Here is a 25027-nt window from a genome sequence, read left to right as displayed (position 1 = left end):
GTGTTATTTATTATAGTATAGATCATTTTTTTAATTAGCACACTTCCTGTAAAATTCAAGCTGCAGAAATAATTAGTAGCATAGATATCAAAGGACAGGTGAGAGAATGGTCCCTAATAGACAAGTGGGAGACACAGATACAGAACTGCACACATGCACACAGAAGGGGAGAAGGAATGAACACATCTTAAATAATGCTACAAGGTTTATTATTGTAATTTTTAACTTAGAAGCCCAGGGCAGCTTCTAAGGGGGCTGGGGGTTGGCTGAGAATGGGGGGCAGAAAAAATTGGGGCTTTGGAGACATAGGTGTAGTCAGGATTTATGTTAGGGGCAGCAGGCTTCACGTTGGGAGGGGGCAGAACCTCAGTTAAGTATTTTTATTGATTTACTTGATGTGGAGAACTGCCCCCCCCCGCTATGCCCATGTTTGGGGAGGCAAGGCAGAAAGGGCTTAAGTAATAAATAAATGGAGTGTGGAGGTCACCGACTCTCCTTTTATTTATTCCTGGCACAGAAACACCTGCACAAAGTTGCAATCATATAAGGTTTCTGTCGTCCCCAAATGGATCTTCAATATTAGGGGCACTGTGCAGGAGAACTGCCAGAACTCTGGCTCTGGCAACAGGGTCCTAGAGCCCTTCGCTTCTTCCCAAAGATGGGGAAGGTTTCCGGCTTCGGGAAGGTGGTGCCAGGGCTCTGACAGCACCCAGGAGCTCTGCCCTCTCAGGAGCCAGATAAAATGGACGGCACTTTGAAATTGTTTACAAAATGGTGCCCTATATGAGACCACGGCGCCCCCAGGTGGATTTTCTCAATTTTGCACCACCTCAGACTTTTGGACGAATTAAATAGTATGGCTCTATGTAAAAATGAGAATAGCACTAATGGACTCGAAACAGCGTTAAGTACCTCAAGAAGCAAAAAAACCAGGTGCTGCATGCAATTTATTATATCATAAATGAGGTTCTGTGCTCATGGGAGTTGGCAGACTGAAATAAGCATCCTAAATAAACATAGGTCACAAAGGAAAGGGGCGGCAACAGAACTGGACGATGTCTGGTTATCAGCATCGTGATTTGTCACCAGCTAAACATTGTGATATACCAATATAGAACCATGTCTGAAATAAGGATGGAATTATGTAGAGGCAAATGGGTTATGTCCTGACAACAGCTACTACTTACAGGTCTGACACTTATATTTACTTGCCTTTAACGTATTGTTACCACTGTTATTTTATAGTAGAGATCATTTTAAAATTAAACCCCTTCTCTAACATTAAAGCGGCAGAAGTAATCAGTAACATAGATATCAACGGAAAGGTGTGCAAATGGTCCCTAATAGATACATGGGAGACACAGGGAAGAAAGAGTCTTAAACAACAGGGCAATATTTATTATCTTCAACTCAGAAGTAAATAACCCCAGGGTGGTTTCTAAGTGGGGGGGGGCGGTTTGCTGGCTATAGGCAGGATTGGTGAGAAACATGTGGGGCTTTGCAAAGGTGAGGCAGAAAAAGCTTACAGTGCCAAGCGCTGTGCTTTCCCAGCACAGAGACAGACATAGAGACACTTGTTCAAAGCTGCAATCATGTGAGGTTTTTCCGGCTGCGGGTGTGTGTGTGTGTGTGTGTGAAAACTGCGCAAGCTCTAGGCAGGGTTTTAGAGCCCGTCCCTCCTTTCCAAAGATGGGCAAGCACTTACTAGGTTTCCGGCTTGGGGAAGGCAGTTCCAGGCTCTGGCATCATTTCAAGGAACTTGCTCCTCCCTCTCCAAAGGCACACAAAATGGACGGCACTTGGAAATTGTTTACAAAATGGCGTCCTGTGCAAAGTCCGATTTTGAGCCACCTCGACATCGTGATATGTCACTGGCTAAACACCGCAATGTAGCACGATGTCTGAAATAAGGATGCAACTGTGTATGGTCGGTCGGGGTAATGTCCAGGCAACTGCTATTACTTAGAGGTCCTAAACTTATAAATATTTATTTACCTGTAACATATTGTTAGCACTCTTATTTTAAAGTACAGATTTTTTTATTTTTAATTAGCACATGTTCTCTAAAATTCAAGCTGTAGAAGTAATTAGTAGCATAGATATCAAATGAAAGAGAATGTTCCCTATTAGACACGTGGAAGACACAGACACACAAATGCGTATACAGAAACGCAAAAGGGGAAAAGGGAGGAACAAGGTTTAAATAACTGGGCAATGTTTATTATTATTTTTAATTCAGAAGTAAATAATCAGTCTTTTTTTTCCATGGGATAAGCAGCAGCTTTGCGGCACAGGGAAGTAAATAAATAAATGCAGAGTGAAGGAAAGCCATTCTCCATTTATTCATTCCTGCGCAAGACAGCTAATATGGATGAACTTTGGTAATCATTTGAGGCCAATGATTTGTCACTCACAAATGAATCTTCTCAGTTATGGATCTTGTCTGGGAAGGAAGAGCCAGGGCTCTAGCCTTCCCTCTTTTCCAAAGATGGGCAAGCACTTACTAGGTTTCCAACTTGAGGAAGGAGGTGCTAGGGCTCTGGCATCATCCCAGAGCCCTCGCTCCACCCTCCTGAAGCCAGACGACATGGACACACACTGTAATCTTTCACAAAATGGACTCCTCTGTGAGAACAATTTGGCGCGCCCAAATGAATCTTATCAATTTTGCACCACATCAGCTCTGGCACCATGTGCAGAGAAACATCCAGCACCGCTCTCAATCCCATGCTGCATTTAACCGAGGCATCTGCTTCTGGAAAGGAAGCTCCAGGACTCTTGACAGGCTCCTAGAACCCTTTTGTCCTTCCCAAATTCGGGCAAGCTGTGGTCCTGGTTCTGGGGTCAGCAGCGAAGCTGAGGTTGTTGGCACCCGGGGTAGACATGTTTGCGCTCGGGGAGGGGAGTGGGTAGGAGAGCAACTGAACCTGGACAGCACAGTCGGATTTTGTGTGGACCAAGGGTAAATGACAAGAACACAGAGATTTGCCTTGAATTGCTGGTGTTAATAATGGAAACTGATATTGCAATGTGTGATTTTTGAAATAACTGCAATTTTGAAAATGTGCAAAATGGTCTGGTACCTGTATGCTCACCCACTGCTCAGGAGAGGTTTGAGATAACCTCCCATTTTGCAATGATCTTGAAGGGTGGGACATGTGGCGAAAAACTCAGCTAGCGTTTGGTAATACAGTGCGTCAATGCACTGAGCTTTAGTTTCACTCCGATTGGCTGCACGTACAGCTAGCCAGAGTAGAGGGTGGAGACAGCAAATTGGGAGGGGAAAAGAGAAAAGAGTTGAAAGTTTTAGTTCTGGTGTTCAGCTGGTGTTCAGCAGAGTGTATGTGCAAAATCCACTCTGAGGAAAATATCTGTAGCCAGAGAAGGAAGTCTCTGAGCTTAGTTTGAAAGACAGTGATTAGTGTCTTTGTAAAAGTATACAGACAAGAGAAAACCCTACTTGGGTCTCATTTCAGCCAGAAGGGAAGTGATCTTCTGGGGAAAAAATCATCCCAAACCAGTTGGAGGAATGTGGTGCCCCCATGGCTCTGTAATACTATAGGGGAGCCTCATGAGCCTCATTTATAGAAGGCTGGGAAACTGACAGAAAGTACCACCTTGTTTAAGAACCAAAGTATTAAGCGGTAACAACTATGCAATTAAGTTTAATGAACTAAAGTAACTGAAGATAAGATGTGGATTTACCACCTTGTTTAGGCACCCGTAACATCAAGTGAATTCACCATTTTTATAGTTTTCTGTTTTCTGAAAGTATTCTATCTCCTGACACATCTTTTGTTTTACCAACTTTGTTCTGTAAAATAAATTATTTTTTTCCTATTTAACTTCCCTAAGTCTCCAGGTACCAGAGTTTTCTTCTCAAAAAAAGCAAAAATTAGCCAGTAGTTAAGAGGGGGTTCACCGCACATGGCTTAGTGGGCATTTGAAACCTGATCTTATTTTTCAAATCTTAAATTCAGTGCTCTACATTTCCACATCAGTTTGCTTTTTAAAAAAGCCTCATTAACATATATTTCATTTTAGTGTGAATTTATCCTAAAGCACACAATATTGTATGTAATTTTGCCTAATATATACTTTTCTGTAAAAATAAAATAAAATTCCCTAATACATTTTTGCATGTCATTTCCTACTAATATATATGCACACTTTACCCTCGTATGTGTGTTGTGTGTATGTGTAATGTGCACATTACTAGGTTAGGAAATTACATTTCAAAATGTGCTTGGATTGCATATTGTTTTGTTTTCATTTAAATAAATGTTATTAGGTTTTATAAAGAGATACAAATATCATTTTTTTATCCCAACTAAAATTAAATCCAGAGAAAAATAAGGGAGAAGAGAGGGATAGAAAGAGAGAGAGAAATATAGAATTAAAAGACAGAGAAATAAGAAACTAAATAACTTCTTATTCTTCATTTGTCAGCTATTGAAAAACATTATTCAAGTCATCTGCTCCAATATAGCACACAGCACAACTACTCTCTATAAACCAACATTATCTTTAGCTTTCAAAGCCAAATGTCATTATTTCTTTTTCTTTTTCACACAAAATGTCTAAGAGAGATTTTCAATCTTTTGTAAATGTTAACAGTGACTGTTCTCTGATTCAGCACATCAATTTCATTAAGTCTAATAATTATAATACAGTGGTACCTCAGGTTACATATGCTTCAGGTTACAGACTCCGCTAACTCAGAAATAGTGCTTCAGGTTAAGAACTTTGCTTCAGGATGAGAACAGAAACCGTGCGGTGGTGGCGCGGCAGCAGCAGGAGGCCCCATTAGCTAAAGTGGTGCTTCAGGTTAAGAACAGTTTCAGGTTAAGTACGGACCTCCGGAATGAATTAAGTACTCAACCTGAGGTACCACTGTAACCATTCCTCCATTGTTGGTAACAGTGAGTTGTTCTATATTTGTGCTTATAAAAGTATTGCTGCTGTAATCATATATTGGGAAAAAATTTCATAGTCATTTTCTAACTGTATATCCATAAGTCCCAGCAGGAAGAATTCTGGTTTCAGTTGAAAGTTCATCTTCAAAATTCTCCATATCAAAATATATTTGTACAGTGGTGCCCCGCAAGACGAATGCCTCGCAAGATGAAAAACTCGCTAGACGAAAGGGTTTTTCGGTTTTGTGTTGCTTCGCTAGACGAATTTCCCTATGGGCTTGCTTCGCAAGACGGAAACGTCTTGCGCTTTTTTTTTTAAAGCCGCTTGAAGAGGCGCAGTTGCGATGGACCGTGCTTCGCAAGACGAAAAACATCGCAAGACGAAAAGACTTGCGGAACGAATTATTTTCGTCTTGTGAGGCACCACTGTATCCATTTTTTCTTCTTTTTTATATGTCCACTAAGCATGGTAAAATGTCCCTTCATGTTCTTTACATTTCCAACAAGTATTTTGGATATTTTTGCATTCTAAATAGCTTCTCAGGAGTTAAATACGGTGGTACCTTGGTTCTCAAACGCCTTGGTTCCCAAATGCCGAAAAGTGTTCCAGTTTTTGAACGTTTTTTGGAAGTTTAATGTCTGGTGCAGCTGTTGGCTATTGTTTCCAGGGCGCCTCCACCAATGAGAAGTTGTGCCTTGGTTTTCAAACATTTTGGAAGTCAAACGGACTTCCAGAACGGATTAAGTTTGGTGCTTTTGTTTTTTGCTTTTTATTTTGTTATTTTGAGGCTTTTTCAGTTAATTTGTTTTTGTGACTGTGTGAAACCCAGTTCAGCTATTGATTGATTGACTGATTGATTGATTGATTGATTGATTGATGGATTGACTGTGTGGCTGTGGAAATGGATAAAAGCCCCCCATCCAAACAATGACTATCATAAGTGCAGATAAGAAAAAAAAATAATTTTAAATTTTATCATCTACAATGCTGTCTTATTTATTTTATAGTACAGTACATTGCTTATTGCTTTCATTTTATGGATCAGTGGTCTCGTTAGATAGTAAAATTCATGTTAAATTGCTGTTTTAAGGGTTGTTTTTAAAATTCTGGAACAGATAAATCCGTTTTGCATTGCTTTCTATGGGAAAGCACGCCTTGGTTTTGGAACGCTTTGTTTTTGGAACGGACTTCCAGAACAGATTAAGTTTGAGAACCAAGGCACCACTGTACCAACAGTACATCATTTTATTTTAAAAAATGCATATTGCTTTAGAAAGTGTGAATTAGGCATATTCACCTTTAGAAGCAAACAATCAGATTTTCCATCCTTCCTTACTGGTTGCTGCTGTGCTTTGTTGTCTTTGAAGTCAAAGACAACAATATCTATGCAAGTATCTTTGTCCCATTACTGTTTTTTTTAAAAATTAAGTTTCTCTGTTGATGGAAAAGGATCATCATTGGCACATGCTTTCCCACAGAGCCAACATGTTTATGTAAGGAAAGAAAGAGTCGCACTATAAGGGAAACAGATAATGAAACCCTGTTATTACTGTCTTATCACCAGTGTTATCTGCAATGTTTGGAGGCTCACACTGAGCATCCATTAGAGGACAAGAAGTGTTGACCTGCAGAGAATGGACTTGGCAGGCCAGAAAGGTCGCTGATCATATTCCTTTGGGGTGACTCAGGCTGGCCAAGGAAATCCGGAATTTAGGAGCAACTGGGAAAACAAGCAAGTGGAACTGTGGATATATAAAAAAAAAATCCTTCCTGTAGCACCTTAAAGACCAACTAAGTTAGTTCTTGGTATAAGCTTTCGTGTGCATGCACACTTCTTCAGATGTGTATCTGAAGAAGTGTGCATGCACACGAAAGCTTATACCAAGAACTAACTTAGTTGGTCTTTAAGGTGCTACAGGAAGGATTTTTTTTTTTTTTACTATGGCAGACCAACACGGCTACCTATCTGTATATGGATATCAAGTCTAATTTTGCACGATACAAACAGTGCTGCTCCCACCAAAGCAGAGCTCTAACCAAACTGAGAATCCAGCCCTTCAGGGATACTGCCTTACTTGAAAAGCTACAAATGATCTTGTGCTGCCATCAGCATCCCGAACACAAAAGACAAAGCAGAAGGGAAGGCGATGAGAGCTCTCAGAACCAAACACCAAAAAGATGCTCGGATCAAGGGAGGAAAAAAATCCCAAAGCTGTTTCATCTAGAGTTTTCCCACTTCCCAGGGTCAGCCCTAGCTTTTTGGGTGGGGACTCTTAGCTACAGCACAGAGATAACATGACAAATTCTTTGCCTGGAACACTCAAGAGTCATTAGGCACATTTGGTCTGTAAAGTTTCTCTTGAGATGCCAAAACAAACAGGCCCTGCCATTGTATTGAAGTTTCCCATCACACCCTGGCCCTCCTTGCCTAGGAAGTAGGAGCTGGAACTTTCAAGCTCAAAGCAGTTCATTCCTCTCCCTCTTCTCACAAGGGCAAGGAGCAACTGTACCATGCACATAGGAGCCAACTCCTAGAGGCTAAGGGGTCTTCAGGCTTCACCCCCCCCCAATAAAGTATTTGAGGGGGCTGGGTCCCTCCAAAGTTGATGAGCATTGTCATTCAAATGTGTGCCACATCATGTTTGTGTGCCACAACATGTGATTGATGTGGGGTGGGGCTTACCCCCCCCATTTATTCAAGTTGGCACCCCTGGCTGCACATGAGGAGGCCTTTGAGCAGTGGAAGTCAATGTGGTAGGGAAGGGATAGAACAAGCGTGACCAAAGCCGTCCATATCCATTTCTCATTTTTCCAGTCTTCAGTTCTCCACATTTCCACGTCAGTTTGAAACAAATTAAAAGCCCTCACAAAAATTCACCTGCATTTTAGTGTACATTTCTTCTAATGCACACATTTGTTTGCAATTTTGCCTAGTATGCTCATTTTTCACAAAGCATGCAATGCGGTTTTGTATGTCATATTTCCTAATAATTTTTGTTATGCAGACCTTACCGCAATATATGCATTTTTCTACACATTGCTTGGCTGAAGAACTGCACTGCAAAATTTGGAAAAGTTTTGAAAATTTGGGAAATTTTGAAAGATGGCTGTGCTTTGGTTCTCATATTACTTAGGTGGGCTTGTCTTTAAATGTGAACTGAATCCAATTCTTCCCTCATAACTTGCGTAGACTCTATACCATCTGGCTGCAGTGCAGAGAGAGAAAAACAAAACTGGGCTGTTTTTGTACCTGTTGAGAGACAAGGTGCCTTTTACAGTCCCTAAATTACCAAAATCCCTAGCGGCAACTATTCCACCAGTTTATCTGATCTGTCTGTCACAATTCCATCTGGCCTTTACAGTGGTACCTCGGGTTACATATGCTTCAGGTTACATACGCTTCAAGTTACAGACTCCGCTAACCCAGAAATATTACCTCAGGTTAAGAACTTTGCTTCAGGATGAGAACAGAAATCGTGCTCTGGCGGCGCAGCGGCAGCAGGAGGCCCCATTAGCTAAAGTGGTCTTCAGGTTAAGAACAGTTTCAGGTTAGGTACGGACCTCCGGAACGAATTAAGTACTTAACCCGAGGTACCACTATATATGAATTGTAGCTTTAAATAACTTGTGTATTAAGCATTCATCCTGATTTGCACAAAGCTTACACAGAGGTTAAATTATGCCCCACTTTTACTGAGTGTGTACTGTATTCTGCTTTGTTTAAGGGTCAGTTATACAACGGTGAGCATTCATCCTGCTTTGCTTGCAGGGTGTCATTCACACATCTTTCTGTTACCAGGGTGACTGTCCTCCCGCCCCCAGAAAAAAGGGGTTGTCGTGCAAGGGTTACAAAGTGCTTCACTTCACTTAAAAATGCACAAATCTAAAGTTCTGCCATGCACTTGAACTGCTCGCACAAAACTGTGACTATCTGGAAGCACCTTGACTTTGATTTTCCTTGCCTCCCTCCCAATCCCTTTTCCTTCTGTGTCATGTATTTTTAAAAAACATATTTTTTATTAAAGATTTCTTGGTTTACAACTGTATGTGCAATGTCTTTTCCCCCCAAGTTTCATTTTCTACAGATCAGTTTCATTTGTTGAGACGTTAGTGCTACATTCGGAATACAGTGGTACCTCGGGTTAAGAACTTAATTCGTTCTGGAGGTCTGTTCTTAACTGAAACTGTTCTTAACCTGAAGCACCACTTTAGTTAATGGGGCCTCCTGCTGCAGCCGCTGCACGATTTCTGTTCTCATCCTGAAGCAAAGTTCTTAACCCGAGGTAATATTTTCTGGGTTAGTCTGTAACCCGGGTACCACTGTAAAAGGGGGAAAGAGGTGGAGGGGGGAATGGTGAGTGGGGTGGGGTCAAGTGGCAATGCTTCTATTCTACTTAGTGTATGTGTGGGGTTTTGTGTCAGTGTCACTTGCACAGGTTCTCTTCACTATTCACTTGTTTCTTTGGTGGTGAGAGAGGTTGGGGTTGGCCTAGGGTGTGGTTGTTTGTTTGTGATGGCTGTGGTGAACTTAATTTTCATGCGTGAGTAGGGTGGGTGGGTGCTTATTAATCAGGTTAGCCATATTGATTCATATGCTGTTGGTGGATTCTTGTTGTTGTCTTCTTGGGCTGTGTATGTGATAAAAGGGAACCATACATGCCATATATTTGAAGTGCATTTCAAGCACATGACTGCTCCCAAAGAATCCTGGGGAACTGTAGCTTATGCATCACTAAGTGACAATTTCCAGCCCTTTTAGTCCCCCAGGATAGCACTAAAGTTCCCAGGATTCTTTGGGGGAAGTCATGTGCTTTAAATGAATACAGTGGTGCCTCGCAAGACGAAAATAATCCGTTCCGCCAGTCTCTTCGTCTAGCGGTTTTTTCGTCTTGCAAAGCAACCCTATTAGCGGCTTAGCGCTATTAGCGGTTTAGCGGCTATTAAAGGCTTAGCGGCTTAGCGGCTAAAAGGCTATTAGCGGCTTAGCAGCTTAGAAAAAGGGGGGAAGCGGAAAAAAACGCAATACTCGCAAGATGTTTTCGTCTTGCGAAGCAAGCCCATAGGGAAATTTGTCTTGCGAAGCGCATCAAAAAACGGAAAACCCTTTCGTCTAGCGGGTTTTTCGTCTTGCGAGGCGTTCGTCTTGCGGGGTACCACTGTATTGTAAGTGTCATGAGTCCTGTGGCCCTGCCTGTTTCAGAACTGAGGCAGTAGCTGCTGCAAGATGAGGAAGAAGAGTAGGATATGGAAGGAGTAGCCCAAGAGGGATGACAGAGACCCTGTTATTTTGCCTTTAGAGGTTGGGGGCGGAGAGGCAGTCACACTGGCTCTCTGAACTCCATCTCATTGCTGAGAACCCAATACCACCTCAGCTACTGGGAACATTAGGAAGAACTTCCTGACAGTAAGAGCTGTTCGACAGTGGAATTTGCTGCCAAGGAGTGTGGTGGAGTCTCCTTCTTTGGAGGTCTTTAAGCAGAGGCTTGACAACCATATGTCAGGAGTGCTCTGATGGTGTTTCCTGCTTGGCAGGGGGTTGGACTCGATGGCCCTTGTGGTCTCTTCCAACTCTATGATTCTATGATTCTAACAGGCCCACACCTCTCAGAGACGTTTCTCTGAGAGCCTCCAGATGCATCAGACTTGCAGTAAGAAAGAGTCCCACGAGTAAACAAGCCACGTCTCGCCTTTTTAATGCCGGGAGTGTTGTGATTGTTTGTCGAGATATCTTAGAAGCTCTTGATACATTTAAGCACCTGACGAGAGACACAAAATGGCACCACCTCCCCACCAGGGAAGAAAGGGCGACATCAGGATCTGCTGCCCCTGTGGATTCTGCCACCTGAGGCAGTCACCTCACTTTCCTTAATGGGTGGGCCGGCCTTGCTCACTTCCCATCTCTGACACCTGATGCTGTTTCTGAACTCTCTAGTCATGCCTTAGGAAATCTCTGCCTATAGGCTGATCTGTAATGTTGCAAGCTTTCTTTCTTATTCACACTTAAGAGTCTCTGTGATAGCATTTGGGATAAGAGCCAGGACAGTAAGCCTGAAGGCATGGATTTTCTTACTGATCTGTATAAGCCTCTGAAAGCCTTTCCAGCAGCACAAAATGTGTTAAATAAATATATGTCTATGTTCTGTGCCAAAAACAGCAACATTATGAGACCTGTATGAATCAGGCACCCACAATTAACCATACTGTTCATTTTAATGTCAATGTGGTTTTTAAACATGAATATAGTATGCTGGGTTACAACTTAAGCTGGGTTATGTTCTTAGGATCACACCTAAAGAAAAAATCACACATAGGATTCAGCTATACAGCTGCAAATACAACATTTTTAAAATGTGTTGTAAAGTGCAATATAAAAATGTGACACTAGAGGACGACAGTGAACTATGCAAAATTCAATGTATTTTTCAAAACTTTTTAACAGAAGGCATTTTCACAGCATTTTTAATATGTGTGTAGATTCCACCATAGACAAAGCCCATAGGGTTCAACAGTGGGTGGGATTGCCAAGGTATTTTTTTCCAGAATCCTGCCCCTTTCCGACCCCATTCCTTTTTTTTAATTGTTAAGCTTAATGCACGCAAGTTAAATGCGCACAAGCTGCAGACTTACTGAATGTAAGAAATGAGTATGTTTATAAAGTTTAAAAAGCCAGTGTGGTGTAACAATTAGAGTGTTAGTCTAGGACCTGGGAGACCAGGATTCAAAACCCCATTTAGCCATGAAGCTCACTGGGTGACTTTGAGCCAGTTACTTTGCCTCAGCTGAACCTACCACACAGGATTGTTGTGAGGAAAATAATGGGGAGGCAGGAGAACCTTATATGCCACTTTGTGCTCCATGGAGGAAAGGTGGGATATAAATTAACTAAATTTCAGATATTGGGTGTCACCTTAGAAGAGGCATTGTCCCTTCATTTTCATTTCGGAGGAGGAAATGCTTTATTCTGACCATGCCCACTGCAATGGTACAAGCACCGCCCAAGTATGTTTTTCTCTCTCTTCAAAACTATTGTTTTGGTATAAAATAAGCAGTCTGAAACCCACGTAGCTGCTTCTACTGAGAAGCAAGTCCTGTTGGCGATTGAAAGAGAAAGGTTTCAGAATGAGACAGGTTTAACAGTGGTTAAGAAAGTGAAATACCTCGAGATTAATATGACAGCTAAAAATGGGAACTTATTTAAAGACAATTACGAAAAATGTTGGACGGAAGTGAAAAAAGACTTGGAAATTTGGTCAAATTTGAAGCTTTCACTGCTAGGCCGTATTGCTGCGATAAAAATGAATGTATTGCCTAGAATGTTATTTTTGTTTCAAACATTGCAAATTTTGGACAAAATGGACTGTTTCAAGAAGTGGCACAGAGATATCTCTAGATTTGTCTGGCAGGGCAAGAAGCCTAGAATAAAATTTAAAATATTAACGGATGCAAAGGAAAGAGGCGGATTTGCCCTGCCAGACCTTAAACTTTATTATGAATCAGCAGCCTTTTGCTGGTTGAAAGAATGGCTTCTTCTTGAAAACACAGACATCTTGGACTTAGAAGGCTTTAATAATGTATTTGGATGGCATGCATATTTATGGTATGGCAAGGTCAAAGCACATAAAGCATTCAAAAATCACATTGTCAGGAAAGCATTGTTTAATGTCTGGATAAGATATAAGGATTTATTGGAAAATAAAACCACAAGGTGGTTGTCACCGATGGAAGCGAAGGCTCAGAAAAAGCTCAATATGGAGGCCAAATGGCCGAAATATTGGGAAATTTTGGAACAAGAGGGAGACAAATTGAAATTGCAGAGTTTTGAAAAATTAAAAAACAAAGTGTGAGATTGGCTTCATTATTATCAAATAATGGAGGCATACAATTTGGACAAAAAAAATTGGATTCCAGGTGGAAAAATCAAAATTGGAAACAGAACTGTTAGATTCCAAAACTAAGATTTTGTCAAGGATGTATAACTTGCTGTTAAAATGGAATACTCAGGATGAAACTGTGAAATCTGCTATGATTAAATGGGCACAAGATGTTGGACATAACGTTATGATGGCTGACTGGGAACAGTTATGGACCACAGGTATGAAGTTTACAGCATGTAATGCTTTAAGAGAGAATATTATGAAAATGATATACAGGTGGTACATAACACCAGTCAAGCTTGCAAAAATCTATCACTTGCCCGACAATAAATGTTGGAAATGTAAAGAAACTGAAGGTACATTCTTTCACCTTTGGTGGACGTGCCCAAGGATTAAGGCTTTCTGGGAGATGATATATAATGAAATGAAAAAGGTATTTAAATATACCTTCCTGAAGAAACCAGAGGCCTTTCTCCTGGGCATAGTCGGCCAATTGGTGTCAAAGAAGGATAGAACTTTCTTTATGTATGCCACAACAGCAGCAAGAATACTTATTGCAAAGTACTGGAAGACACAAGATTTACCCACCCTGGAAGAATGGCAGATGAAGGTGATGGACTATATGGAATTGGCAGAAATGACTGGCAGAATCCGAGACCAGGGAGAAGAGTCGGTGGAAGAAGATTGGAAAAAGTTTAAAGACTATTTACAGAAATATTGTAAAATTAATGAATGTTAGAATGATGTTGGATAGAAATTAAGTGGTTTTTAGCTGTAATACTATAAGGGAATATGAAAAATGGATTACTAATAGGTAAAAATTTAATGTTACAATATTTTAAGATTAAAGACTAGGATAAACAAAGAGGGGAAGGATTTTCTGAACTAACAAACTGAACTGGAATACAAAAAAAGGGAGGCGCGAGGAGGTCCGGGAAACAAGCTAATGAAAAATAAGTAATGGAAAGATTGAGTTGTTTTTAACTGTTTGTTGTTTTGTATTTTTCTTTCTTTTTTCTTTTTTCTATTTTGTAATATCTTGAAAATTTTAATAAATATCTTCTAAAAAAAGAGAGAGAAGCAAGTCCTGTTGAATTTAATTGAACCTATTTCTAGGTAAGTGAAGTTATACTCACTCACTCACTGTACCTGCAAGAAAGTCCCATTGAACACACTGAGTAGTCCCACTGAACTCTTCTGAATAGACATGTATAGGATGCATTTCTTTAATCGGATGATAATCCCGTAAATTATGCAAATATAATCAAATTTGTATATGTTTGCTTCTTTTCTGTCATTTCTTTTACTGCTAATTGTGAGCACCAGAGAGCCTACTTTTCTTCTCCCCCAGCTCTGCCCAGTGTTGCTTTCACACTTCCCTACTTATCTCCACACCTGTGAGAGCTAGAGACTTTCTTCTTTTTCTTTTTCTTTTAAAGAAAACTAAGATTCTCACAGTGCTGAAATTTTCATCACAATGTAATACAGTCATGCCTCTGGTTACAGACGCTTCAGGTTGTGCGTTTTCGGGTTGTGCACTGCGCCAAAACTGGAAGTACAGGAATGGGTTACTTCCAAGTTTCGGCGCTCTTGCATGCGCTAAATCGCAACCCACGCGTGCGCAGACACGGCGCTGTGGGTTGCGAACACTGCAGGTTACGAATGTGCCTCCCGCACAGATCACGTTCGCAACCCAAGCGTCCACTGTAACACAATATATACACTCCCCAACGTATGGGTTCCAGAGCTGAATCCTTTGATGATCCAGTTTAGTTCTTCTTCAAATCCGCCCCCCCCCCGTGCCCTGTCTGCCCCCCAGCCAGTCTTGCATATGCCATTAGTTCTCAAAGGCACTGCTTGAACTACCTTACAGATTTCACAGACTACAGGATTGCCAAAAAAAATTTGCTGACACCACTCCTCTACTTTGAACAGAATCCTGACAAACAGACATTGCATGCAACCTTTCATTGCATGGGGGGAAATAATGGGGGGAGGACTCCACCTGCTAACATTATGTGTGTTAAGCTGCTCTTAAAGGTTCAGGCCAAGCCACTTAAGAAATGTGGCAACCCAAGGCTAAAAATTAATACCTGACAGGCTGAAATGGCGGGAACTGGAATCCAGCAACACCTGGAAGGCCACAGGTTCCGCTTGACCGTTTTAACGAGTGATGCCAGGGACTGCCTGCCAGAATGAGGCTTCACTTGTCAGGCCAGCAAAATGCTACTAGCAAAATCATAGGAAAACTGAGCTGGCAAATTTAGATACATACAGAGACCCTGCACATCTACCCTGTTGCTGCCATCAGAGCAGAGCTCTGGGGCAGAGGTCCAGGGTCCCATGAAGCTGAATGAGCAAAAACACACACACCCTCCATCCAGCAGGGACGGCTTCTCACATTTTGAAGGGGACAGACATTGCCATCTAAAGAGCACCTACACCAGAGCTTTCCAACCTGTGTGTCGCGACATGCTTGTGTGTCGGCTGCAGTGTGTAATGGTGTCATGCGAACGCTCCTCATGCTCCTCCCAGGAATGGAAAGGGGTTAGTTTACTCTCCGGTTTGCTAGTAAAACTGAACTATTGTGTCGCGAAATGATGCACATCTAAAAAGTGTGTCACCAACATGCAAAATGTGGAAAGGTCTGCACTGCACAGTAAGGCCACTAAGCCCAGAGTCTAAAATCCCTTTGCAATAGCTAGATAAGCACCATACCATTAAAAGACATTCAAAGCACCCACAGAATCCTGGGAACTGTAGTTTAAGGGCATTGAGAATTGTAGTTCTGGGAAAGGTCAGTTCCCAGGATTCTTTTTTTGTGCGTATGGGGTGGGGGTGGGGGTTGAATGTGCTCTGAAGGTATGGTACATACACAGCCAACATCACCACAGCATATAAACAGAGAGAAACAGGGAAGCAACTACGGATGACAAATGGACTATCTTTACCCCTTCTGGCTGCCAGGCACATAGTCCCAGTCTGTCTCCACTGCTCCGATGTAATATCTTCTGGTGATGCCAATGCTCTGCTCAAAGAGGCACCACAGGATGACGATGCAGCTGCACAAGGGCAGCCTCTGCATGGTCTAGTGTGTGTCGAAGAGACTCCAGAGGCAGAGGCAGTTCCGATTCAAGGAGAAATCTAGGAGGAGGTAGGTGATGGTTGCCTGACCTATTTAGCATGCGCCATCCTCAACGAGGAAAGTGAAGGCAGGTTTGGGCGAAGCTCTAACAAGTTTTCAATATGCGACCGGATAGGGAATCATGGTCACACACACAGACTTTCAGTGTGCTGGGATGTTTGAGTGAGCAACGCTGGGTGGAGAGCAACAGGATGGAGAGGGGAAAAGCCAAAGGGGGGGAAAGGTTGAGCAAAGTTTAACCTCTTATTCGCTGTCGGAACACCAGATCCAGGATTAGGTTAAGAATTGGCTCTGATAGACAAGGCCAAGACTCATCTAATGCATCTTTCTCCAACAGCAGCCAGCCCTTGTAAGTCTGCAAGGATGAACCAGCCATCCTTCTTGTTTCTTCTCCTTGCATCTGATACGCAGAAGTATACTATCACGACAGACAGCAGTTCTGCTAGCCAATAGCCATGGACAGATCTGTCATCCACTATTTTATCTTATCCCTTTACAAACAAACAAAATCATAAGAACATTTCTCAATGTGTTCTGAAAGTTCCACACGACCCAGTCTGAAGAGCAAGCTCTGGCAGCCTGGCTAATGGGGTCAAGTATGATTGGGGGTGAAGACTCTCTCAAAGGAACCTGATCTGCCATTGCCAGAGTCTGTTTGCCTATGAAATTCATTGTGTCCTCCACTGAACAATCTGGCTGACTGCTGCAACTTGCAAGTAGGTTACTGAACCTCTCTCTCAATAACTTTAATTATAAAAACTTTAAAAGGACAACATCATGTGCAAATCATATTACAATAACACGAGACATATAAAAGAAAAACAATCAAGAACAGTCACCCAAATGGCTTCCTTGAAAACTGAGGCTAGTACCAAGCAAAGCAGGGGACATAACGTTATAAAAGAAAAAAAGAGGAACATCACCTTGTTAAACTGGCTTGGGTGAAGGTAGCCTGATTCTGACCAATTTGTCAAGTGAAATCATCTGTCATAGGGGTTGCCAAATAAGTCATGCTTCTCTGGGATAAGTGGCATCATAGAGTGGCACCTCTGGTTACGTACTTAATTCGTTCCGGAGGTCAGTTCTTAACCTGAAACTGTTCTTAACCTGAAGCACCACTTTAGCTAATGGGGCCTCCTGCTGCTGTCGCGCTGCTGCCACGCAATTTCTGTTCTCATCCTGAAGCAAAGTTCTTAATCTGAAGCACTATTTCTGGGTTAGCGGAGTCTGTAACCTGAAGCATATGTAACCTGAAGCATATGTAACCCGAGGTACCACTGTACGTTGTTTGTTCATCTGCTTCACAAAAGACATCGAAGTGGTAACAAAGTCCACACTGAACCTCTTTGAAAGCCATAAAGGTAAAGGTAAAGGTACCCCTGCCCGTACGGGCCAGTCTTGACAGACTCTAGGGTTGTGCGCTCATCTCACTCTAGAGGCCGGGAGCCAGCGCTGTCCGCAGACACTTCCGGGTCACGTGGCCAGCGTGACGAAGCTACTCTGGCAAGCCAGAGCCACACACGGAAACGCCATTTACCTTCCCGCTAATAAGCGGTTCCTATTTATCTACTTGCACCCGGGCGTGCTTTCGAACTGCTAGGTGGGCAGGCGCTGGGACCGAGCAGTGGGAGCGCACCCCGCCGCGGGGATTGGAACCGCCAACCATGTGATCGGCAAGTCCTAGGCGCTGAGGTTTTACCCACAGCGCCACCCGCGTCCCTGCTTGAAAGCCATAGCCAGGTGCAAAAGAGAAGAGTGGGCAATCTTCTCTTAGAACCAAGGAACATGGTGCAAATGCTCAGGCCTGGTATTCATTGTCAGCACCATAACTGAGCTCACAGTTGCACAAAAAACCACTCCTGGTTTCTTCACACACATGTTTTCTACATCTCAGCAGCATAATTAGGGCTGGGGTTGGGGGAGGCCTTACCTTTAAAACAATTGGAACTCTTTCCCCCTAGTGCAGGGGTGGGGAACCTGTGGCATCCCATATGCTACTGGACTACAACTCCCATAATCTCTGTTCATTGACTTTTGCTGGCTGGGGCTGATGGGAGCTGGAGTGCAACAACATCTGGAGGCCCACAGGTTCCCCACTATAGCAGTGGCATGGGCATCCGCATTCTTATGAAGCTTCTGTCACCACCTCAAGAATTTTTTTTTATCCTTCCAGTCTTATGGCATGTCTACCCTGACTTATGGGATTATTATACTGTTGATCCAGTTCAAAAGTTCAGCAGGGTTAAAGCTTCCTAATCTCTTCAGGTTCCCAGTCCAGCTCTCCCCCTCACCTGCATTCAAAAGCTATTTGTGTTTTTAAAAGCCATTACAAATTGCAGAGAATGTCATCCCCTTGTCTTTGACCTTTATCCACACTGTACACCTAAAGCTCATTAAAAGCACATGGCTTCCCACAAAGAATCCTGGGAACCGTAGTTTACTCCTCACAGAGCTACCATTTCTAGCACCCTAAACAAGTTCATCACATCCACACCATAAATTTAAAGTGCATGTATAGCACATAGCTTCCCCCATAGAAAACATCTGTGGTGAGTCTGGAATTAACAGGTTTTTCTGAGTCAGTTTTCTAACAAAGAGAGATGAGAATGGAGGAATTTCCCCCAGAAATGTCTACTAACTTTTTTCATGGTCAAAACAAGTCCTCTTCCTCCCTTCCTCCAGCCTAGGAAAGGTCTGATGCGAGATGATTCACCAAAATGTTTTATGCAAATCCTCTTTATATATTTTTTATATTAAAATGACTGTTTAAAAAAACAGAGTTGCTTGTCTCAAAGTATTTTTGGAGTACTACGAAGCATAACAGGCAGGAAAATGATGGCGAGGATCTTGGCTTCTCAAGCAAAGGAGAAACACAGGGCAAGGTCAGTGAGGGGGATCAAAGACCTATTTATCGTTCATTTCAGACACAGTATTGTACTACCTGCCCCAACTTAAGAAAAAACTTTTAAGGTGCTTTTCAATCTTGCCCACTATGTCAAAAAGGTTCCCTACCCCTGGACTACATAAATAAATATATCTGTCCTAAATCTTCTTCCAGTCAGATTTATTGGATAAGCTCAAGTATTTTGAGAGAGGGCAAAGAACTTCTCTCTCTCTGACCACTTTCCCCACACCATGCATAATTTTATAAACCTCAGTGATTCCTCTCCTCTCCTGAGTTGCCTCCCTCACCCCAAATTCAAAAGCCCCAAATGCTGTAGCTTTTCCCTCACAGGGAGGATGCTAGTCGTTACATCATGTTGCTCCAACAATCCTGTAATAAATATAGCTGCATCCATTGATGGCTGATACATTTTCAGAGAAAGGAAAAGTCGTTCTTACTTAGAAGTCAGCACACGGCAGAGGAAACTGATATGACTAACACATAAGACAGAGAAGACTTTAGCAATGACTAACTCCCGAGTGGTGGTTGCCCCAGACACTGATTCTTTAAATTTGAAACGAATGAGTCATGGGCAGGCATCAGCACCCATCCTTGTGCACCTGGGAGAGTTGATTGGCACCAACACCTGTCTCAGCGCCTGCGCTATGGGCAACTTCAAGCCTACCATGTTAAATTTCCCAAAATGCCCTGGAGAATCCACCATGGTAGCGCTTCAGAGCACTGTGGGAAATTTAAAATGACAGCTACCTGGTGCTGTTCAAAGGGCAGCTACACAGCTCTAATTGAAGGAGTGATTCAACTATTGCTGGGTAAAACCACTTTGGAGTTTCCCTACTGGGCCAGGGGGATGGTAACAAACAACGGTGAGATAATGAGGGGTCCTTCTGAGCAGCTGCTTCAGCCCTTGGCCAGTGCCTGACCTGGCTGAGTACTGCTACTGGACCTTTCTGGGAAAACTCACTGCTTCGCACTATGGAAAGGGCTTCTTCCAGCTTGCAACACCTGCATAAGGTGTTGCAGTCTATATATAAAAAAAAAACTCCATTTGTGAAACTTTAGAGGGTATGCATTTGAGCTGTGTGGGTTTCCTTTGCTAAAAGCAAGAAAATTGAGAAGTCACCTGCCAAACCACACAAAGTTTGGTGGCTGAGGGAGGCAGTGGCTTTTACCACTTTGCTTCCCATAACTCTATCCGTACATGGGTGAAGGGTACTTGGAAAGCATGGGGAAAATTGCTCGAGGCAATGAGCTAATCTTACAGGGCTACTGAAAATGGGCCCCAATTCTTTTTCTAGGGACTCTCCCATCTGTGTAAGTCAGAAGTGAGTCAGAAAGTTCACATCTCACAAGCCACCTACACCTTCCTTCTGGTTATCTAGGGGAAATGGCCTTGGTAGCAATTGTCATTCATCACTCAGGGAATGGAGCCTATGAGGGGGATAACACGTTATTGTCCTGAATGAGGCAGAAAAAAACACCCACCAAAAAGGATGAATAAACATGGAATTTCCTAACAACCATATCAAAACACGGACTGAGGGGGGAAACCTCATTCTGTTCAAATTTTTGTCCTTGTTTTGGTTTTGGGTTGGTTTTCATTATTTGCAGTAACCCATCGAGTTTAAGTGAAGAAGGAAATTGTTTAATGGAAGGGTGTGTGGCTCTAGCAAGGTAGAATAAAATCAAATTGCAAAATATAACCTTCATATTAGACTCTGGAGAAGGAACTTCCTGAGGCTGCATACACACCATTTGTTTAAAGCACATTTCATGCACATTCACACATAGAATTCTGGGAACTGTAGCTTAGCCTTCACTGAGCTACAATTCTCTATTACCTGAGTCAGGGAGGCTGTGGAGCACCCTTGCTTGGATGTAGTGGAGGGCTGGATGAGGGCTGGATGAGGAGCAATAAGCTGAGTCCCTGTAACTGAGAGCAGCGTTGGCCCAAGGCATTTTGGCACCTGAGGAAAACTCCAAAATGGTGCTTCCCTCCCCGTCAGGGAAGAAGGGCTCAGGGAAGATCTACATCAGGAACAAGGGTGGGGGAGGGGGAGAGAGAAAGATAGACATCAGGATTTGCAGTCCTGGTGGACCCTGCCACCTGAAGCGGTCACCTCACCTTGTTTCATGGGTGGGTTGGCCCTGGCTGGGAGGCTCCCAAATCTGGGAATTAGATGTTCTACCTATTGCGCTGGATTATATGGCATTCGCTTTGAAGTTGCAAGTGCATAATTTGGCGGGGTGCTCATAGATCCAGCCCTGTCACTAGAAGTTCAAGTGCCCTCAAGTGGTAAAGAGCACCTGCTGCCAGCTTTAGGTGGTTCACCACCTACAGGTGTTCCTGAACAGGGAAAGCCTGACTACAGTGTCCCATATATTGGTAACCTCAAGTTTGGATTTGTGTAACACACTCTGTGTGGGGCTGCCTTTAAAGCTGGCCTAGAAGCTGCAATTAGTGCAAAATACAGCAGTGAATCTGCTCTGTGATATAGCCAGCTGAGAACATGCAACACCCCATCTGAAAATATTGCAATGGCCGCATTATGTGTTGAACTGAGCAAGGTGGCAGCATAACTATGGAAATCCTGAGATATGGCTTGTGTTGACATATGAATTTTTGGAGCTGCCTAAAAGAATGTCTTTTTGACCATGTATATGCTCAGCATTAGTGCCTGAGCTGATCTGTGTGTGTGTGTTGCTTTCCTAGTTGCTAAGAATTGATACAATTTTATTTTTATCATATGTACTGCATTTGATATTTTTATGGTCCCAGTTCTGGGACTGCGACTGTAGCAAAGAGAAGGCTGTAGATTACATGATTGATTGATTGATTGATTGATTGAATGCATTCTCCCATACTGCCTCAGTGTCCAGGGAGAGCCAATGGTTTGAGCCACCTGAACTGGTGGTGCAGTCATTTTTGCAAACAATTCTATGAACTCCTTTTGATGTAAAAGGTCCTTAAGCAGCATTTTATCCACAGAGCAATGAAGATCCTCAGGAAGCACAAAGAGGCTATGTAAACATTACCAGCTTAAATTACAGCTAGATCATTCTTTTTTCTTAATTCAGATTGAAGCTAGTTTTGGGGGAGAGTGCATCAAAAAGAAGTATTTCATAAGAAATAATGGGATAAAGATAAATATGGGTTGTGGCTAGTGTAAGGTACATGTACGCCGTTTCCCAAATGGGAAAGTTTCTCAAATGGAAATGCACCAGATTCAGAGTAAATGGGAGTGTACACAAAGCCAGTAATTGAACAAAACATGCCTTATTTCCAGAAAATGACAGGTGTAAGAGAAAGGGAGAAAAAGAGAGAAATAAACCCAGGTGGTTTCTCTTTCTTCTACAAATTTCAGTTTCAAATGCTCTGTGAGTAGCTATGGAGTAGGGACTGTCCCTACTGGGGTGAGTAAGACAGTCAGAAATCGCCCAACCAAGAAAGGGGAATTCACTAACTCTTGGCAAAGCTACTAATAGCAGGACCAGCAGCAGCATCCTCATCACAGAGACCAGAAAGCTGCCAAGGTGGGAGGGCCAAGAAGGGGCCCTCAGGCTACAACTACAGCATAGGCTCCTTATCCCTGCATCTACAAGGCTGACCTATGATTACTCTTCTCCATACAACCTGAGGAAGCAACCTGAAGCACTAAGCAAGAAAAGGACACACTCCAAGGATGACTCCATATACATATATATTGTTTTCTCTCTTTTTCCTATTTTGACTTCTTGGAATGGAGTACTGCTGGTAACATGTTTATATTCCTTCCTCCTCTAGCTCACAGCCTGAAAGGCAGACTAAAGGCAAACTGTGTGCGTTATTCTTGAGCATCAGTTCATACTGCTGTGGTAGAGTGCTCTAGTCTTGATTTGTAAAGGAAAGTAGTAAAAATGGTCCCATTAACTGTGACTGGGTGCATATTTTAAGAACCAGGCTGCTGGCCTCTTCCTCTCCCTGGCAGAGGAAACTCCATGCAGGCTGGCATATCGTCTGATCATCATCACAGACGTTTATCTGACTTGTGTTTCTTGTTGCAGCAGGAAGGAAGGCACAACCTCAGTCACTCAAGAGGATCTGCAGTGGGGAGCACTCGGGCAAGCAGGTGCACTAATGCTTTTTCTCCGAGCTGGGCTACCAAGCAGGGCTGAGGACAGAGGGATTGTGTGCAATCTTCTTTTCAGCTGAAGGGTTCTAACTGTATATTCTGTTGTACTCTGGCAGATTGATATTAATATTTACAGAATGTGACCTTTTCCCTCATTATTTATTTATTTATTTATTTATTTTTGCAATATGTGGCCTCTTTCTCATTATGCTGTGTCTAACAGGAAACTGACCTCCCTTAATCTAGCCTGATCCTTTTTCTTTTCAAGGAGATTAGGAAAAGCACTCTATATCCGGTGTAAACAGGATGCTCAGTAGTTGGTGTAGGATCTGTCAGATGATACCAACAGCTACATCTGATTACTGGGTTTCCTGTGGCATCAGGTTCTGCAGCTGCTAAGACCTCCTACCAGTGATTATTGGAATTGCAACTAGCGTAAGCATATACAGCTCTAACATCGGTGCTCTCCCACAAGCTAAGTGCCCAGGACTGTTGGTCAGCCTAGCATAGCTGGATGGGGGGGGAGGAGTGCTGTTTCTAAGAGCTTGTTGGAGAAACTCTTGGGTGAAACTCAATTAATTGTTCCAATATAAAAGGTATTGTGTCCCTTGAACTAGCTGAGCCCTCTCCAGAAATCAGTGTATTAATTAGATTTGCCCGTCTGCTAGAATTCTGGCTGTTTTTTGAATAAAAAGTAACATTTAAATCCTGTGTGCAATGCTTAGATCTTTCGTTGAGCACAGGTCAGAAAAACACAAAAAGCATATCATTCTTCAATAAATTGCTTTTTAAGATGACACTGGCCTTCCTTCTTTTTTCTGGTATTTATTTAAACTACTCATATACTGCTGTTGTGGACAACCTCCTTGCATAAAATTGTAAAAAGGGTAATATTTTCAACACAAATGACACAATTTAAAAAAAAACCTGTTTGCTTGCCTTGAAGGTTACAGTGTTACATGGCAATTCATTTAGGATTCATTACTTCCATAACACAATCCTATACATGTCTACTCAGAAGAAAGTCACACCGAGTTCAGTGAGGCATATTCCCATAATATGTGTGTATAGAATCGCAACCTTAGGTCTAGGTGGGGTTCACCTTCTTAACAAGAAGCTGGTTCCTTTAGGAAAGTTATAACTCTGCTCATGTTCACAGCCTGTGTTCTTTAAAAAGTTTTTTTAAAAAATAATAATAAATAAACTCTGCATTTGTTCAGGTGCATTACACCCTTAAGGTTTTAAAAAACAAACAAACCTCTCCACATGCTCAGAAGCTATGTGTCACTGAAGAGCAGCTGTGTAACTAATTGTGCGCCATTCTAGGATCTTAAAAAGTAAAAGGGTAAAGGGACCCCTGACCGTTAGGTCCAGTCATGGACAACTCTGGGGTTGGGGCGCTCATCTTGCTTTACTGGCCAAGGGAGCCGGTGTACAGCTTCTAGGTCATGTGGCCAGCATGACTTAAGTCGCTCCTGGAGAATCCAGAGCAGTGCATAGAAACTCCATTTACCTTCCCGCCGGAGCGGTACCTATTTATCTACTTGCACTCTTACGTGCTTTCGAACTGCTAGGTTAGCAAGAGCTGGGACTGAGCAACGGGAGTTCACCCCGTCGCGGGGATTCGAACTGCCGACCTTCTGATCGGCAAGTCCTAGGCTCTGTGGTTTAGACCACAACGCCACCCGCGTAAGCGTTTATAATTGCTTAAAGGCCCACATACATTACCTGTGTTCTTAAACTTTCTCTGCACATGTTTAAGGGCACTGTAGCTCTTTTGGGGTGGTAGAACGTCTGTACATGCTCAGAGGTTCTCTCTCGGCCAGAATGCTAAGTGTACTAGCAGCCTGATCCACGGGAGGGCGCATAATAATGACCGCGCTCTAGTAACAGGAGGCCGCACCACTCAGAAACCCGCTAAGCCCTTTGCTCCTCCCCTCAGCATGACGAACTGGAGCCTACACCAATAACGAGGGGGAGGAAAGTCGGAGGGGCGGTAACTGTCTGAGACGTTCCCGCCTCTAACCTCCGGTGGTTACCTAGGTGATCAAACAATCAGGATCCGCCTCCTCATGTG

The 25027-nt window shown here is 42.8% G+C and overlaps 1 protein-coding gene across 2 annotated transcripts in view; it reads right to left on the bottom strand.

The window, feature by feature from the left end:
* F8 (coagulation factor VIII) overlaps positions 1–24929 on the bottom strand; it is an 85414-nt gene extending 60485 nt beyond the window's left edge. The window contains exons 1-2 of one of the 2 annotated variants that reach the window (XM_082207527.1): positions 24679–24929; positions 20680–20866 (exon numbers count right to left, since the gene is read on the bottom strand). Coding sequence is in view for 1 of the 2 variants with exons in the window: in XM_082207526.1 (XP_082063652.1) it covers positions 15743–15876 (134 nt within the window). In the remaining variant the exon portion in view is untranslated. Of the gene's footprint in view, positions 1–15742; positions 16057–20679; positions 20867–24678 lie in introns of those variants that run through there. The other variant, XM_082207526.1, reaches the window with a different exon arrangement.
* Between the last annotated feature and the right edge of the window lie 98 nt (positions 24930–25027).

The sequence above is a fragment of the Podarcis vaucheri genome (assembly GCF_965113315.1).
Source record: "Podarcis vaucheri genome assembly, chromosome: Z".
NCBI lineage: Eukaryota > Metazoa > Chordata > Lepidosauria > Squamata > Lacertidae > Podarcis > Podarcis vaucheri.
Note: the sequence above shows the minus strand (reverse complement) of the source record. Positions and strands in the feature narration are given on the sequence as shown.